Source organism: Nycticebus coucang, chromosome 18, assembly GCF_027406575.1.
Source record: "Nycticebus coucang isolate mNycCou1 chromosome 18, mNycCou1.pri, whole genome shotgun sequence".
Classification (NCBI taxonomy): Eukaryota; Metazoa; Chordata; class Mammalia; order Primates; family Lorisidae; genus Nycticebus; species Nycticebus coucang.
The window spans coordinates 10,250,133-10,269,442 of record NC_069797.1 but is presented as its reverse complement, the minus strand read 5'-3'; the positions used below and the strand labels follow the sequence as shown (position 1 = coordinate 10,269,442).

Sequence of the window (19,310 nt, the reverse complement as noted above, 5' to 3'; positions counted from 1 at the left end):
GAGCCCTGGAGCAGAACCGAAGAGGAAGGAGCCTCCCCTGGAGGAGCTGGGAATGAGCCCAGTGTGTTCCAGGCGGAGTATAGTGAGGCGGGCAGTGCTGTGGGTCAGGCTGAGGTGGGGAGGCGGGCAGGGCCAGACTGCCGAAGACCTTGGGGGCTTGGGAGCTTGAATTTTCATTCCTAATGCCATGAGAGGCTCTTGGAGGGGTCTGTGTAGGGAGTGATGTGATCTGATTTGTGTGTGTGTTTAAATACATTTTTTGTGTGTGTGACAGAGTCTCAGTCTGGTGCTGTGGCTAGAGTATCATGGCATCATTATAGCTCACAGCAACCTCAGTCTCTTGGGCTCAAGCAATCCTCAGCCTCCTGAGTAGCTGGGAGTATAGGCACCTGCCACTATGCCTAGCTAGTTTTTTTATTTTTAGTAGAGACGGGGTCTTTCTCTTACTCAGACTGGTCTTGTAAGCTCAATTGATCCACCTGCCTCTGCCTTCCAGAGTGCTAGAATTACAGGCATGAACCACTGCACCCAGCCTTAAATACATTTTTAAACTTTTACTTGTGATAACAAACCACAATAACATGAAATTTGCCCTCTTAAGCATTTTTTTTTTTCTTTTTGCAGTTTTTGGCCAGGGCTGGGTTTGAACCCACTACCTCCAGCATATGGGGCCGGCGCCCTACTCCTTTGAGCTACAGGCGTTGCCCCGCTCTTAACCATTTTTAAGTGGCCAGTTCATGATTTGTGTTTTTCAGAGACCCCTCTGGCTGCCAAGAAGGCACTAACCATATGGGCCGAAGGGGCAAGGCAGGAGCAAAGAGGCTATTCGGAGGTGCTACTGCAGCCAGGGCCCAGGCAAGGAGGCTCGGGGCAAACAGTGCCTGCAGACCGAGGCGGTCCAGAAGAGAGCCACAGTATTTCTACAAGTTTAGAGGTAGGAGTATCAAGAGCCCCAAAGGAGGGGATAGAACATTCACAGAGGGAGGTTCTCAGATGGATGAATGCCCCAAGATGAAAACTGTGAGACTCGTTGGAATGGTGGAGAAGAGCCTGGTTTGGCCACTGCAGGGTGGGTGAGTGGTCAGTGTGGCTTGGCCAAACTCAGGTAGGTAAGTAGTCACTTGATTTGGTGGATGCTGTGGTCTGAATGTCAGCATCCCCTCAAAATTCATCTTTTGGAACTTAAAACCCAACATGATGGTATTAAGAGGTGAGGCCTTTGGGAAGTAAATCCCTCATGGGTGGGATCAGTGACTTACAAAAGAGGCTCGAGGGAGCAGCTTAGCCCCTGCTGACTGTGAGGTGCAGCAGGAAGGCCTTCTCTTTGAGCAAGCCCTCACCAGACGCTGCACCTGCTCGCGCCTTGGTCATGGTCTTTCCAGCCTCCAGAACTGTGAGCAATAAATTGAGCCACGGGGTGGGGCTGCAGTGTCTGGTCGCCTTACCCAGCACAGAGCTGCTGGAGGGGGGCACAGAGTGGGGATGTGGAGGGACAGACAGGGAGCCCAGGATGAGCACCCAGCTCCCTAAGCCCGGCTAACTTCAACACGAGCTTCAAAAATGAGTTCAAATCACTCTCCTCTAGAAAACCTTTCCCAGTGTGGGAGGGTCTCACAAGGACTCCTCTCCCTGTCTGTCCACTCACCTGCCTGCCCAGCTAGCCCATAAGCCCTTCTTCGGGCAGCCTCATGGCATCTGCACAGAACAGACTGAACAACCAGCTGCACCCCTGACTTCCCCATTTCCATTAATGGCACTGCCTTTCTCTCACTCTCCCACACTCAAACCTTGGAGTCATGGTGGACTTCTCTGTAGGTCTCACTTCTCAAATTCACTGCTGCCCAGACTGGCAGATGGAACACCTATGATGTTCCCTATGGGAGCCCCACCTTTCTCTCCAGCTCAGACCTGTGCCAAAGGCCCTCTTGGAGCTCATCCCTTCCACATATTCAAGACAGACTTCCAAAAATCCAGGTGGGGTCAGTTATCCCCTGCTCAAAACCCTGACTGCCAGCCGGGTAGCTCGTTCAGCATTTTCCTCGGTTCTCTCATGCCCCCGACCACCCCAGGAGGCAGGTGCTGCCATCCAGGCTTTACAGCAGCAACGATGACTGTCAGGGACTCTGCTGATGCCCCTGCAGGCTGTGCACCTAACCTTGGCTCCCCGCCCCCCAAGGTCTTAGTTTAGGCTGCTATCACCAAAAGCCTTAGGTGAGTGGACAGACAGGGAGGGGACTCCTTGTGAGACCCTCCCACACTGGGAAAGGTTTTCTAGAGGGGAGTGATTTGAACTCATTTTTGAAGCTTGTGTTGAAGTTAGCCAGGCTTATGGAGCCGGGTGCTCATCCTGGGCTCCCTGTCTGTCCCTCCACATCCCCACTCTGTGCCCCCCTCCAGCAGCTCTGTGCTGGGGAAGGCGACCAGACACTGCAGCCGCACCCCGTGGCTCAAGATGGCTCAACATGCTGCAGCTTCTGGTTCCCTTTGATGCTATAATTTTATTCTTGGATGGTTACTCTGCAATAGACCCTTCTAAAACTATTGCTAAAGAAAGGGCTCTTGAAGTATTTTATTTCGGTCTTTTTCTACTGCCTTGGCTCATTCTTTCTTAATTCTTTGATGTGAAGCTACATCATAGGTAAGGATGTAAGTAATGATTAGTGGTCATTCAGCCCTTGGGGACACCGGCTTCTTGGGTCAACTTTGGAGACAGAAGGATGTCACAGACCAGTGATTCTGAGCTCTTAGTCTCAATATAGCTGCCAGATTACATGTCTGGGACCTGCCTCAGCCTCTGTTTCTCGTTCCAGAATACACCCTATTCCTTATGGGTCTCCGCCTTCTGGCAGCATTTTGAGGTTTCTGTAAGTTCTTACTCTCTGTCATTTGAGGTGGTGTGGTTAACGATATACAAATGTTCTTTTCCATCTACTTTTTGTTACCATTTCTTGATTCCTGTTTTCTTCCAGTGACTTCCACTGTTGGGATCACTAAATTTTAGCTGATTTTTTTTTTTTTTTAATGAGGGAATAAAGAAAAAAACTATCTTTAATTTCAGGTTAAAGTGAGGGTACAAAGAACCAGGTCACAGTATTTGAATTTGTTAGGGAGGGCCCTCTGGTAGTTGTGTCTCATTTGTAGTTTTTCTTCTTGTTTTATGTCAAAAACGTTCCCTTATTTACCAGAAAGGAATCTAAGGCTATTGGCATGATTTTTCATCTCAAGACCATGGGAAATAATCAGTTTTGAAGCTTTTCCTGTAGCCTCCTGCCCAAGTCTCAGATTTCTTCAGCTGCTTAGGTTTTTTGTGTTAAATGTTTCCATGTTAGATGGAACCAATACGCGTGGTGTGCTGGGCGGCCTGTGACCGGCACCTGGGGCTCTCAACTGAGGCACTGCTCATGTTTTAGGCCAGAGACTTCTTTGTTGTGGGGCTGCCCTTTGTGTCATGGGGTGTCTGGAAGCATCTCTGGCCTCTACCAGTGACACCCCATGCTGTGACAACTGTAGAGGCTTGGACACATTACCATATGTCCCCTGGGAACGGACACACACACAGCTGAAGGAGAGGTCTGAAGCAAACTCAACCCATGTCCTGAAAAGCTCCAGCTTGGTATTTTTCATATGTTGTTCACTTAGGGTCCGTTTCCTGCTGAGTCCCCTGGTAATTGAGCTATGTGCACATTCTTATTTTGCTAGTTCTCAGATTTGAATGCTTCAGTCTTCCGCTTCCTAGTGTTATTGTACTTGGGTCCAGCCGTGAATGTCCTCTCCCACTCTGAAACTCGCCATTAATTTCTGATTGTCCAGAATGGTTTCCAGTTGCCTTTCTGCTTTCTGGCCTTAAGAGAGCAATAAAGCTGACGGCCCGAGATAACCCCTCAACATGGGCTCTGAAGGTGGTGATTCAGCAGCAGAACAACATGTTTTGAGGGAACAGGAGACTGGCAAGGGCCCTGCCTTTCCCTGCTGCCCAAACGCCTAATTGTATTCCTTACATGGCTGTGCCCTGTTCCCTCCTGTCCTCCCTCCCTCCCTTTCTTCTTCATGCTGTCAATTTATGAGCTACAGTTTAATGGAAGTCTATTCTAGAGAGGAGAGCAGCTTGATATGAAAATGTTTGGCAAATCTAAAGAAAACATCCCTGGAGGCTTGGCTCCTGTAGCATAGTGGTTAGGGTGCCAGCCTTTTACACCAAGGGTGGCCGGTTTGAACCCAGCCTGGGGCAGTTAAAAATAAAAAAAAAGTAAACTTCTGGGTGGCACCTGTGGCTCAGTGGGTAGAGCCCCATATACCGAGGGTGACGAGTTCGAACCTGGCCCCTGCCAAACTGCAACAAAAAATAGCCGAGCGTTGTGGCAGGCACCTGTAGTCCCAGCTACTCAGGAGGCTGAGGCAAGAGAATCGCCTAAGCCCAGGAGTTTGAGGTTGCTGTGAGCGGTGATGGCACAGAACTCTACCGAGGGCGACAAAGTGAGACTCTGTCTTGAAATAATAAAAAAGAAAAGAAAAAGAAAACATCCCTGGGAAGACAACCCCATACGCCACTGTTGGAGTGGGTTCCTAGGTTTAGCTGTAATTCCTTAATCAGTTTGATCCTTTGTGATATTTGTGAGGATTTTTGTAATAGAAACATTTTTCTTTAACTCTCTCGTGGTTGACCCAGCCCATTTCTTTTTTGTTTTGACTCATTCTTATCCATAAGAAAACTGTTATTCAACCAGCATTCCTACCTTTCAGCAGCCTGGATTTGCTAAGGATGGGACGATGTTAATCTACCTTCTGTGTGCCCAGTACTCAATATACCTCTTCTCTTTTAATCTTGATGGTTTTGAGACGAAGGCATTTATAATTCTATCTTAGTGGGTGAAGATTGTCCCGACCCCTATGGCACTGGTCTCGGTCAGTCGCCACAGGAAGGAACCAGGCATGACACAGATTAGAAATACAAGCTTGCAGGAAGGGGCTAACCTTAGTTGCAGGGTAGACCAGAGCCCCCTCACAATGGGTATTTATTAAGGTTATACACAACAGGAGTGGAGAGTTAAGGTAAATGACATGAACAGCAGGTGTGGAGAGTTAAGGTGATTGACATACACAACAGGTGTGGAGAGTGAAGGTAATTGACATGCACGCAGGTGTGGAGATTTAAGGTACTTGACTTGCACGGCAGGCACGTGGAGAGTTAAGGTGATTGACATGCACGGCAGGTGTGGAGAGTTACGGTGATTGACATGCAGGGCAGGTGTGGAGAGTTACGGTGATTGACTTGCACGGCAGGTGTGGAGAGTTATGGTGATTGACTTGCAGGGCAGGTGTGGAGAGTTACGGTGATTGACTTGCACGGCAGGTGTGGAGAGTTACGGTGATTGACATGCACGGCAGGTGTGGAGAGTTACGGTGATTGACTTGCACGGCAGGTGTGGAGAGTTAAGGTGATTGACTTGCAGGGCAGGTGTGGAGAGTTAAGGTGATTGACATGCACGGCAGGTGTGGAGAGTTAAGGTGATCACATATGCGGCTGCTTGCTTAAGGATTGCCACGTGCTCTCCTCACCTGTTCTTTCCCCACAACCCTCATGAAGAAGTACTAAGCATGGATGTTTAACACATGCTTACTAGTGAGTGACCGGTCTTATCTCATTCCGGAACACTGAGTTACTTGGGGGATTGCCCCCAAGTCACAAAATGTCTCTAGGCTTGCCAGGAGACTGTCCTGTTCTCAGCATTTCTTTTTAATGTGATAAGAATCAGTAACTGGGCTGGGCGCAGCGATTGTGGGGCCCGCGGGGCGGCAGCCGGGACGCCTAGTCTCACAAGAAGTTGCAAAAATACTACAGATGGGACAATTGGATGTCTACATGCAAGAGAATGAAGTTGGACCCTTTCCTCACACCATACATGAAAATTATCCAAAGTGGTTCATAGAACTAAAGGCAAGAGCTAAAACTAGTGGGGGAGACAAGATGGTGGACTGAAGCCAGCTTTCAACAGAGGCTCCCGTCCAGAAGGAGAGTTAAGGGACAGGAATTTAGTAAGTATCCTGGTGGACTTGAGCCTCACCAAGAGAGAAGGTTGAAGAACGCACATCAACACCGCTGAGGCAAGCTGTGATCACAGGGACGCAAACAAAAGGTACAAAATCCACCACCAAGCGGACGGGAGTCCCCCTCCCCCATGGGACCGGCTCAAGAGCCCCACAATTAAACAAGCGGGCAGAAATTAAAGGCCTTCCCACTACACTCCACGGGAGAGACTTTCTAAAAACTGGACTTACCTCCCCTACTGGGGTGCCGTGGCGTTCTCCTGCCGGGCATAAAACTGAATAAAACTTTAAAAATCCTTTGCCGGCAACCCTGAATCCCCAACACTCCCCTCCCGCCCACTGAGGTCTGGAGGCCTGTCCCCCAGGAGTTCGGATCCTTGAGTGATTTCTCAAGGGGAGTGGACAGTCCCCGAGTTGCGACTGGTCAGCATTGACTCTGAGGCACGCGACTGAGGAGAGGGCACTGGGCTGAGGGAGAGTCACGCCTCAGCGGCACTTCCCTGTGGTGCGGTGCAACAGCCCTCCCCGTGCATCAATACAGCCAGATATATAACTGAATGAAACTCTAGCTTCCCCCCCCACTCTCACTTGGGGTCTGGGGACCTGTCCCCCAGGAGTTCGGATCCTTGGGTGATTTCTCAAGGGGAGCGCACAGTGCCTGAGCCACGACTGGTCAGCGCTGACTCTGAGACACGCGGGCGAGGAGAAAGCACTCTACTGAGGGGGAGTCACGCCTCGGCGGCACTTCCCTGCGGATTAGGTGCAGCAGCCCCACCCCACCCCCCCCGGCAACATTATGGGGCCCGGCACAAAACTGAATAAAACTCTAGCTTCCCCGCTGAGAGCTGAGAGCCCCTACTCTCACTCGGGGTCTGGAGGCCTATCCCCCAGGAGTTCGGATCCTTGGGTGATTTCTCGAGGGGAGTGCACAGTGCCCGAGCTGCGTCAGGTCGGCACTGACTCTGAGACACGTGAGCAAGGAGAGGGCACTCTGCTGAGGGGAAATCAAGCCTTGGCGGCACTTCCCTGTGGTGCGGTGCAACAGCCCTCCCCGGGAGGGAGTAAAACTGAATGAAACTCTAGCTTCCCCCCCACTCCCAATCGGGGTCTGGGGGCCTATCCCCCAAGAGTTCGGATTCTTGGGGGATCTCTTGAGGGGTGTGGACCCAACATAAACTGCGGCCGCTCAGTGCTGACTCTGGGGCGCGAGACAGAGGAGAAAAGGGTCAGCTGAGTGCCCACACCAGAGCAGCAGTTCCCTGGAGGTAGATCAACAGCCATTTTTTCTTTAACGGAAGAACGCTCACTTCTGGATATTCTGAGGCCACAACCCCTGTCTCCCTGGGCAACCAGAGGAGGCCACCGGTAAGCAGGGGATTTCCTGACACTGCTCACAAACCTGGGAAGCTTCCAGGGCAGGGCCAACCCAGAGAGGTGATCGGCAAACCTCCAGTAGCAAAGAGGACACAAACCTCCAGCGGCAAAGACGTTTGAACTCAGAACAGCCCGTCTTCTGTAGGCGATTTCGGCAGGAACAGAGACAGAACCCCGCAAAGTTGTCTGTTCTGTTCTGTTAGCAGCATCCATCAGAGATGGGGCTAAGCCTGAGTGAACACCTCCTTCCCATCACCTGCATCAAGCACTCAAAGATGTCAGGCCCCATCTCCTCCTGCTAGATAGCGGCAGTCTGCGGGGGCCTGGCAGACTTCCTTGCGATTCAGGCAGGTGCAAACCCCTGGAGTGTCTGTTCACTGCAGGCAACTGGGTTAGCCACTGCAGAGATACCAGTGACTGGGTCCGACGGAGGGGCAAAGTGGGGAAGGAGACGCCAACCTTCCCAGACTGCTCTGTTTGCTGGGTGGCTCCTCCTGACTCCACGCTGCACTGGGGTGAGCCGTGTCAGAGGAGTCACCAGGCTCCTGTGATCCAGTTCCCAGAGACCTCTTGAACTCTCCCACCCGAGACAGGTGCCGATTGAGACAGTTGATTTGGACCTTTTGAACTGGGCTAATAGACTGAGGACTTTTCAGGCAGTGCCCTGGGTGTGCGGTTGTAGGAAGGTTTGATTCTCCTTTTCCAACTGGGGCCAGAGGTGGGCGGGCGGGGTGACTTAATTGCTGATTTTTCCACACAGCTGAGACTTCAAGCCAGAGTAGAAGTTGCAATAGGATCGAACAGAAACCAGCTGAAAACAAGACAGAACCACTTTGCTCCACCACACCAGAGAGGGCCCCAGTTTCTCAGGCCACAACACTGTACGGCCCCTCGATAAGGCCCCAGGGGAAAAACCAAAGGGAGTAAAATAACCATGGGGCGGAATCAGCGGAAAAACTCTGGTAACATGAATAACCAGAATAGATCAACCCCCCCCAAGAAAAGATACGGCAGATGTGATTGAAGATCCCATTCATAAACAACTGGCTGAGATGTCAGAAGTCGAATTCAGAATTTGGTTTGCAGACAAGATTAATAAAATGGAATTAGGAATTCGAGGAGAAATTCAAAAGTTGTCTCAAGAATTTAACGAATTTAAAGACAAAACCACCAAAGACTTAGACACACTGAAGCAAGAATTTATAGCCCTCAAAGATATGAAAAATACAGTAGAATCCCTCAGTAACAGAATGGAGCAAGCAGAAGAAAGGATTTCTGACATTGAAGATAAAGTCTTCGAACGCTCCCAATCTCTCAAAGAGGAAGAGAAATGGAGAGCAAAAACGGATCACTCACTCAGAGAGCTCTCAGATAATTCGAAAAAAAGCAATATAAGAATTATAGGGATTTCTGAGAACGATGAAGTGGCCTCGAAGGTCACAGAGGCCCTTCTGCATGAAATTATGAAAGAAAATTTTCCAGACATGCCTAGAGAATCTGAAATTCAGATAGCAGACAGCTTCAGAACCCCAGCACGATTCAACCCCAATAAGTCATCCCCCAGACATATCATAATTAGCTTCACTAAAGTTAACATGAAAGAGAAGATTCTCAAAGCAGTCTGGCGAAAGAAAACTATTACGTACAAAGGTAAGAATATTAGAATAACTGCAGATCTCTCTGCTGAAACTTTTCAAGCCAGAAGAGGTGGTCATCAACTTTTAATCTCCTAAAGCAAAATAACTTTCAACCCAGGATCTTGTATCCAGCCAAACTGAGTTTCATCTATGATGGAGAAATTAAATACTTCAATGACATTCATATGTTGAAAAAATTTGCCATAAGTAAACCAGCTCTTCAGGATATTCTCAGACCTATCCTCCACAATGACCAACCCAATCCTATACCACAAAAGTAAACTCACTCAGAAACTTCGGATCAAACTCCAACTTCCACACTGGCGAAAGGATTAAAAATGTCCACTGGACCTTTGAAAAACTCGATACCCAAAATTCCACCAGACTTATCAATACTCTCCATCAATGTGAATGGCTTAAACTGTCCTCTAAAGAGGCATAGGTTAGCTGACTGGATACAAAAACTCAAGCCAGATATTTGTTGCATACAAGAGTCACATCTCAACTTAAAAGACAAATACAGACTCAGGGTGAAAGGATGGTCATCCATATTTCAGGCAAATGGTAATCAGAAAAAAGCAGGTGTTGCAATTTTATTTGCAGATACAGTAGGCTTTAAACCATCAAAAGTAAGGAAGGACAAGAATGGTCACTTCATATTTGTTAAGGGTAATACTCAATATGATGAGATCTCAATTATTAATATCTATGCACCCAACCAGAATGCACCTCAATTTATAAGAGAAACTCTAACAGACATGAGTAACTTGATTTCCTCCAGCTCCATAATCGTCGGAGATTTCAACACTCCTTTGGCAGTGTTGGATCGATCCTCCAGCAAGAAGCTGAGCAAAGAAATCTTAGATTTAAACCTAACCATCCAATATTTAGATTTAGCAGACATCTACAGAACATTTCATACACATACTTCTCACCAGCCCACGGAACTTACTCCAAAAGTGACCACATTTTAGGTCACAAGTCTAACCTCAGTAAATTTAAAGGAATAGAAATTATTCCATGCATCTTCTCGGACCATCATGGAATAAAACTTGAATTGAGTAACAACAGGAATCTGCATACTCATACAAAAACATGGAAGTTAAATAACCTTATGCTGAATGATAGCTGGGTCAGAGATGAGATTAAGAAAGAAATCACCAATTTTTTGGAACAAAACGACAATGAAGACACAAACTATCAGAACCTCTGGGACACCGCAAAGGCAGTTCTAAGAGGGAAATTTATAGCACTGCAAGCCTTCCTCAAGAGAACGGAAAGAGAGGAAGTTAACAACTTAATGGGACATCTCAAGCAACTGGAAAAGGAAGAACATTCCAACCCCAAACCCAGTAGAAGAAAAGAAATAACCAAAATTAGTGCAGAATTAAATGAAATTGAAAACAAAAGAATAATACAGCAGATCAACAAATCAAAAAGTTGGTTTTTTGAAAAGGTCAATAAAATAGATAAACCTCTGGCCAACCTAATCGGGAAAAAAAGAGTAAAATCTCTAATCTCATCAATCAGAAACAACAAAGACGAAATAACAACAGACTCATCAGAAATCCAAAAAATCCTTAATGAATATTACAAGAAACTTTATTCTCAGAAATATGAAAATCTGAAGGAAATTGACCGATACTTGGAAGCACGCCACCTTCCAAGACTTAACCAGAATCAAGTGGAAATGTTGAACAGACCCATATCAAGTTCAGAAATAGCATCAACTATACAAAACCTCCCTAAAAAGAAAAGCCCGGGACCAGATGGTTTCACGTCAGAATTCTACCAAACCTTTAAAGAGGAATTAGTACCTATATTACTCAACCTGTTCCAAAAGGTAGAAAAAGAAGGAAGACTACCCAACACGTTCTATGAAGCAAACATCACCCTGATCCCCAAACCAGGAAAAGACCCAACAAGAAAAGAAAATTATAGACCAATATCACTAATGAATATAGATGCAAAAATATTCAACAAGATCCTAACAAACAGAATCCAGCAACACATCAAACAAATCATACATCATGACCAAGTTGGTTTTATCCCAGGGTGTCAAGGCTGGTTCAATATACGTAAATCTATAAATGTAATTCAGCACATAAACAAATTAAAAAACAAAGACCATATGATTCTCTCAATTGATGCAGAAAAAGCTTTTGATAATATCCAGCATCCCTTCATGATCAGAACACTCAAGAAAATTGGTCTAGAAGGGACTTTCCTTAAACTGATAGAGGCCATCTACAGCAAACCCACAGCCAATATCATATTGAATGGAGTTAAATTGGAATCATTTCCACTCAGATCAGGAACCAGACAAGGCTGCCCATTGTCTCCATTGCTTTTCAACATTGTAATGGAAGTTTTAGCCACCGCAATTAGGAAGAAAAGGCGATCAAGGGTATCCATGTAGGGTCAGAAGAGATCGAACTTTCGCTCTTCGCAGATGATATGATTGTGTATCTGGAAAACACTAGGGACTCTACTACAAAACTCCTAGAAGTGATCAAGGAATACAGCAGCGTCTCAGGTTACAAAATCAACATCCATAAATCGGTAGCCTTTATATACACCAACAACAGTCAAGTTGAAAAAGCAGTTAAGGACTCTATCCCATTCACAGTAGTGCCAAAGATGAAATATTTGGGAATTTACCTAACAAAAGACGTGAAAGATCTCTATAAAGAGAACTATGAAACTCTAAGAAAAGAAATAGCCGAAAATGTTAACAAATGGAAAAACATACCATGCTCATGGCTAGGAAGAATCAACATTATCAAAATGTCCATACTACCCAAAGCAATATATAATTTCAACGCACTCCCTATTAAAGCTCCACTGTCATATTTTAAAGATCTTGAAAAAACATTGCTTCGTTTTATATGGAATCAGAAAAAACCTCGAATAGCCAAGACATTACTTAGAAATAAAAACAAAAGAGGCTGGGCAAGGGATTTGAAGAGAAACTTCTCTGAAGAAGACAGGCACACGGCCTTCAGACATATGAAAAAATGCTCATCATCTTTAATCATCAGAGAAATGCAAATCAAAACTACTTTGAGATATCATCTAACTCCAGTGAGACTAGCCTATATAACAAAATCTCAAGACTAGAGATGTTGGCGTGGATGTGGAGAAAAGGGAACACTTCTGCATTGCTGGTGGGAATGCAAATTAATACATTCCTTTTGGAAAGATACATGGAGAACACTCAGAGATCTAAAAATAGATCTGCCATTCAATCCTGTAATTCCTCTGCTGGGCATACACCCAGAAGACCAAAAATCACAACATAACAAAGATATTTGTACCAGAATGTTTATTGCAGTCCAATTCATAATTGCTAAGTCATGGAAAAAGCCCAAGTGCCCATCGATCCACGAATGGATTAATAAATTGTGGTATATGTACACCATGGAATATTATGCAGCCTTAAAGAAAGATGGAGACTTTACCTCTTTCATGTTTACATGGATGGAGCTGGAACATATTCTTCTTAGTAAAGTATCTCAAGAATAGAAGAAAAAGTACCCAATGTACTCAGCCCTACTATGAAACTAATTTGGGGCTATCACATGAAAGCTATAACCCAGTTACAACCTAACAATAGGGGGAAGTGGGAAAGGGAGGGGAGGGAGGGGGATTGGTGGGATTATACCTGTGGTGCATCTTACAGGGGTATTTGCGAAAGTTGGTAAATGTAGAATGTAAATGTTTTGGCACAGTAACTGAGATAATGCCTGGAAGGCTATGTTAACCATTGTGATGAAAATGTGTCAGATGGTCTATGAAGCGAGTGTATAATGCCCCATGATCATATCAATGTATACAGTTATGATTTAATAAAAAAAAGTAGACATATTGCCAAATCTTATGTTTTCATATAATAAACTCCACATAATAGTCATTTCTAAGCAGTTCTAATCCTAACATAAAAGGGTGCATTGATTAAACAGAGATTTTATTTAAATCTTCTGCATGAGTCAGACTGATGTGTTGCTGGTTGGTAGCTGCTGTAGTAATTGGTAAAATTAATCAGTAATTCTCTTCAAGAGTCACTCAGGCTCTGTTAGTTCATTTGATATTGGAGGGAGTCCTAATGAAACTAGTTACTGTGTAGGTCTTAACGTAGGCATTCTTCATCGTTGCTGTGGAAACCAGCAAGAAAAATTGTAGGTTGAGAAGGAAAAATAATTGGTGCTAAGCATCAATAAAATAAGTTCTTCAAATACAGAATTAAAAAAGAATCATAATACTTGGAACGTTGTAGAGTTCTGAACTAATCATATAAATGAAATCATAAATAGCTTTTCTCAGAAACACTGAGGAAAATAAATTACAAAGTTTTTAAAGAAATGTTTTCACCAGCAGCTGCCTTCACATAGCTGCTATAGCCACAGTGCTGAGAGTGGGTTCCAGGTCAGTGCCTGCACACATGTCACCAGCCAGTCACCTTGTTTAGATGGGAATAAGAACTGGGTGGCCCTTGTGAGAGACATCGTCAGAAGAAACAGTCTCCTCCAGCCAGAAAGGGGGTTGCAGGCTGAACAAGGCTGCAGAGGCTGTCTGCTTTTCCTCATGGATGGTTCAGGGGACACAGTCAGGAGAGAGGTGGCCAGGGATGCTTCATACCAGATACCATCCCCAGGGACAGCTACTCAGACCCCTGCGTCCCGTGACAGTGCTGTTGGAATTGGTTGTCACCCATGGGTGTTTTTCAAAGTGCATTGTTGGTATTCTTTGAAAGGATGGAGCATTGTGGGTTTGGTGCCCTGGTCATCCTGCAGCCACTAGAGTCCCTGGAGAGTGACAGAGTCTGGCTGGAGCTGGACAAGACCCAAGAGGGCGTTTAATCCAGTCCTGTTATGTTACTGCTGGAAGAAGCAGAGGCAGGGGAAAGGCGAGGGCCTGGCCACTCCTCACCCCAGCAATGATGGCACGGATGCACTCTCCAGGCCCTGCTTCTCCCCTTGGCTCTTCAGTGACATTCTGCCAGCGTGAACAGTCTGTCTTTCATTGAATCGTGTAGTTAGGGCCATCATTCTGCCCTGTAATGTTGTATCCAACCAATCCAAATAGGCTTTATTAATTTTTAAATGATACCCATTTTTATCAAAAGAAGAAAAAAAATCATCTTGTGCTTCTGAGAAATCTGATTTTCAAGTAATTCATTTATGACTTATTATTTAAAAATTTGGTAGGGTTTTTCTTCTTTGTCAATCCTCAAGCTGCAAAACTTGTGGACGTTTTATATCTTGACTCAAGCTGGATGATAGATCTGCATGCTGTATGTATACATGCGTGGAGAGAGAGCGTGGGTGTGTGGTCCCATGCCCAGTGAGTCACACGTACCCATGGAGGATGGGTTAGGTGCACCTGCTAAGAGGAAGCTGTCATTGTGCTTCCTCTGGTGGAGAGGTACAGAGTGAAAGGTTTAGTCCAGAGAAACAACAGTAGGAGTGAAGAGGAAAGGATGCTCAGAGAAAGGTAGTGTGGGAAACAAGCGGGGTCGGTGAGACAGCTTCTCTGCGTACATTCACTTGGGATTAGTCTGATTGGATTCAGAAGGTGCTGGGAGAATAAAGAGGCCTGATTGAGCAAATGAAATCACCTGGAGAATGCTGCCTCTGAGCAAGGAGCACGCTGTCAGATGTTTGTCAGGTGCTGTGTCCAGAGGGTTGTCAGAGGTTAAGAGAGGAGTTTATTAGATCTTTGAATTCTGACCGAGAAGGCCTGATGTCAGAACATGAGTAACATTGAAGACGTGTTTCAGCACCTTGGTAGATGCTGCTGTGCAGTTGTGCGGTAAGCCAAGTCGGAAGTCTCGTTTCAGGAACAGATTCTCTTTCCCCAGAGTGGGAAGTGCTCCGTGACAGTGACCGCGGTACATGAGGTAGGGCTCTATGGCGTCACTCACCAGGTTCAGGTAATGGAGATACATGTTTTTCTTCTCTGCTCTTCTACAGAAGGATAGAACCACAAGGACAGACATGCGGGGTGCGGCCAAGCCCTGGAGTCCAGCCACCAAAGCGGGGAGCCATGGCCTGGACCGTGTGCGGCCCCTCCCCATCCCTTCTGCTGGCATGAAGAGTTCTAAATCTTCAACCTCCTTGGCTGTTGAGTCCCAACTCAGCAAGGTATGGACCTGAATGCATGGGGGCGGGGCAGGGCGCCTCCAGTGCCCTGGGTCGGGAGGACTAGAGAGGGCAGTAAGCAGGGCAGTGGCTCCTCAGGATAGGGGAGAAGGGTCCCAGGAGAGCCAGCGACCTGGACCTGGGCCTAAGGGAGTGAGGAGTGGGTGCTTGGGGGGGCTCTCTGGAGACCTGGAAAGTGTCCAACATAGTAGTTACAGTCCTCTGCCCTGAATTACATGGACACTGTAGACAGTTTTGCCTAGCACCCCCCATGGGGTCAAGTTCACCCACGACCAGTCCATCTGCCATCCTCCATCCTCCTCTTGCTTGGCTAGGCAGAGGTGTCAACACACTGGTCCCACCCTCCATCAGAGAATACCTTCTTTCCTCCTCTCCTTCTCCCTCCTCCTCGTCCCCTTGGTCTCCAACATTAGGTGGTCCTGGGGCACAGTCCTTAAACTATCTTCTTCTCTAGCTACTCTCATTCTCTATGTCAGAGGCTGTCACCACACCACACCTGATACCTCCTTTGCTACCCTGAGATGAAATTCAGACAGTATCACCTACCTGCATGCATACTTTTGAAAATCAATATCCTAACTCTAATATAAAAAGGAAAATATTAATAACAGGCATTTCCGCCTGCAAATGCCCTGCAGAGCCAAAGGACTAGGGTGCTCTTAGAGCACATGGAGGTGACAGCTGTCCCCCCATGAGATGTCTGCAGGACCTGTGAAGATTGTGTGCAGGGTAGGACAGTTCTTTTTGCAAATTTGTCATGTACATTATAGAACATCAAAATTTCCTTACCCATTAAACATCAGTAGCACATCCAATCATGGTGACAACCAAAACTGTGCCCTTGGATTTCCAACACATGCCCTAAGGGACAGCACTGCCCTCACTGAGAAACACTGGTTTAGGTGACAGTGTCTGTTCGCCTGGCTTTTAATACGTGGGTGACGTTCAAATTTGCATCTCCAGCCACAATCCTCCAACTGCCTGTGCAACATTGCCCTTGGATGTCTAAAAGCCCCTCCAATGTAACATGTCGAAAATGGAATCTTGAGGCCTTCCTCTCCATCTCTTCACCCCCCCAAACCTGCTTCCCCTGAATCTTCCCATTTAAGTAAAGAGCAGCTCCATCCTTATAGTTACTTAGGATAGAACCCGTGGCATCATCCTTGAAACCTCCTTTTTCTGCTGTCCCAAAGTCTATCAGTGAAATGCCATCACTTCTCCCTTAAAAATGTGTGTCCACAACCAATTCCCACTGCCTCCCTGTGACTGTCCAGGACATGCACCCACCCTTCTGTGCCCTGGTCCTGTTCCTTTATACACATGAGTCGTGTCACTTCTCTGCCTAAACCCCCCCGAGTGGCTCTTTCTGTTCACTCAGAGGGAAAAGCAAAGTCCTTAGAACAGCTACTGATGCCCCGAGACCTGACCCCATTCGCTCTCAGACGTCCCTGTGCTCCCCTGTGCTCTTGCCACACCATCTCCAGGTAGGCGGTGATGACTGTCCCTCTAATGTGCTGGGCAGTGTTTGTGTTTGCTGCTTCCTCTGCCTGCAGGGCCCCTTCAGGCTGCTCTCCTGATCCCTCTGTAGAAAGGGCCTTTGGCCTCCGCCTCCCCCTGCCCCGCCTGTCTCCTTCTCAGCCTGTGTCACTGCTGCACCTGCTCACTTAGTCCGTCACCCTACACTGGAAGGTGCGTCCCACAGGGTGGGGGCTGTCTGCTTTTGTGTTTGTCCACATCTCTGTCCCTAGTGCTTGGTAAAGAGCCTGCCACCTGGCGGGCCCTTAGTGTGTGCCCAAGCACACCTGTTCTGGGAGTGGCTCCAGGGATGGTGCCAGGTGGGGAGTTTGACCGGGGTGGTACACCTGTCAGTCAGCAACGCAGGTGTCCTAAGCGAGTTCAGGGGAAACAGGAACCTCCTGTGGACCAGAAGGGCAAAAACTCGCTTGATCTTTATGTTCAGTATGGACTCAGACCATGAAAGTGGGCCTCATGGTCCTTCTGACGTTTTGGACTTTAAGCAGGAGGTGTCAGAAAAGTCACCACCTCTTGGAGACAGGACACAATTATAAGAGGGACTTTACCTCATAAATGCAAGCAGGGTAACCTGGTTCTTTGTATTCTCAAAGATTCCCCAAACGTAAAAAAAAAAAAAAGTTACCACAAAGATAACTGTCGCATGGCCACCAAGCATTCACAGCAGCGTCGCTTTCCGATCCTTCAGCATCACCTCTCCCTATCATAGTCAAGAGAACTCACCAAGTGTCAGGTTGTCCACCTGCTGACAGGGAACGTGAGTGGGGTGGGCCATCGTGAGCCAGGCTAGTTTCACTCTCTGGATGCTGTGTGGTGGAACAAGAGGAGCTTGGACTCGGAGGGGCAGCCTGAGGTGGTACCCTGGTCTGCTGCCTTTCCCTGTGTAGCTGCAGGCAAGTGACGTGGCCTGGCTGTGCTCCCTGCCTTTGAGATGACGGTGGTCCCTCCCTTGGGTGAAGTGTCCTGTGCATAATTCTGCTTCTTGTTCTGTTACCCTTGACTTAGCCATCATTTCCATTATTTTTTATTTTTATCTTTTAAGCTAATAGCACATTTTTAACTTTGATAGAGTGCATTTTGCTACATTGGTACATTGCACTGTGGTGACATCGGCCTTCAGTGCATGTGTCACGGGAGCAGCACGCACTGTCCCCACCTAGTGACCTCTGTCATCTGCCACCCGCCCCCTGAGTCTCCACTGTCCATCCTTCCAATCTGCTTCCATGTGGGCATGTTATTAACTTCCACTTAGGAGTTAAGAACACGTGGTATTTGTCTTTCTGTGTTTGACCGTGTGGCTGCAGGTAACATCACTGCATTCTCTTTAAGGCTGAACAGTGTTCCATCATGTATATATGCCACATTTATTTATGAAATCCTTTGTGATGGACACTTAGGTGATTTATATATCTATTATCTTTGCTATTATGAATAGGACTACCAAAAACATAGAGGAATCTGACAATTAAGTTCATAAACTTGCCACCATGTGCTTACGTTGACAGCACTGCACAGACAGCTCAGTGAGGTGTCGTGACCTTGGTACACCAGTTTCACCAGCTGTTTGTATTGACGTGTGGTGGTGTCTTAGTGAGTGGTGTTCATTATCGTTGTTGGATGTTTTTGTGTGCCCTCCTGAGAATGTTGGAGCTTCAATTAGAGCAGTGAACAGACATTTGTAAATTTATTGTTAAACTTGGCAAGAATGGAAGTGAAATCAGGGATGTTTAGTCCAAGTTTATGGGGATAATGCCATGTATGAAACCACAGTGTAAAAATGTATCAAATGTTTTTCTCTGGGAAAAAAAAGCATCACTGGTGAAGAAAAGTCAGGGTGGCCAGTAACAAGCAGAACTGAAGAAAACACTGCAAAAATTTGTTGAATTGTGTATCAAAATCATTAGCTGACTATGAGAAGCACAGCAGACCAAGTAAACATTGATGGAGAAGCAATAGGAAAATCTTCACTGAAAATCTTGGCCAACAATGCGTCAGCTCACATAGCACTGTCTGTGAGGGAGTTTTTAGCCTGTAAACAAATAACTACAATGAAAGACCCTCCCTACTTACGTGATCTGGCCCCAAATGATTTTTTTCTTTACCTAAAGATAAAGGAAATATTGAAAAGAAGACATTTGATGACATTGAGAACATCAAAGGTAATGTGACAATAGCTTTGATGGCCATTCCAGAAAGAGTTCAGGAATTGCATTGAAGGGAACTCAAAATAGACCTTCCATTTGAAGTGGCAATCCCATTACTAGGTATCTATCTACCCAGAAGAAAAGCAATCATTTTATCATAAGGGCATTTGTACTGGTTTGATTGTCACAGCTCAGTTTACAATCACCAAGATGTGGAAACAACCCATCAACCTATGATTGGATCAATAAACTGTGGTATATGTACACCATGGACTACTATTCAGCCATAAAAATGGTAGAGACTTTACATCTTTTTATTAACTTGGATGGAGTTGAAACACATTGTTCTCTGTAAAGTATCACAAGAATGGAGAAGCAACGTGAACAGAACCTTCTCTGAGGAGGACCGATGAATG

The 19,310-nt window shown here is 46.3% G+C and overlaps 1 protein-coding gene across 3 annotated transcripts in view; it reads left to right on the top strand.

The window, feature by feature from the left end:
• Window positions 1-19,310, top strand: part of SPECC1 (sperm antigen with calponin homology and coiled-coil domains 1) — a 358,846-nt gene that overhangs the window by 102,726 nt on the left and 236,810 nt on the right. For all 3 annotated transcript variants that reach the window (XM_053568570.1, XM_053568569.1, XM_053568568.1), the window contains one exon: window positions 15,029-15,199. In XM_053568570.1, coding sequence (XP_053424545.1) covers window positions 15,053-15,199 — 147 coding nt within the window. In that variant the 5' untranslated portion in view covers window positions 15,029-15,052. The remainder of the gene's footprint in view (window positions 1-15,028; window positions 15,200-19,310) is intronic.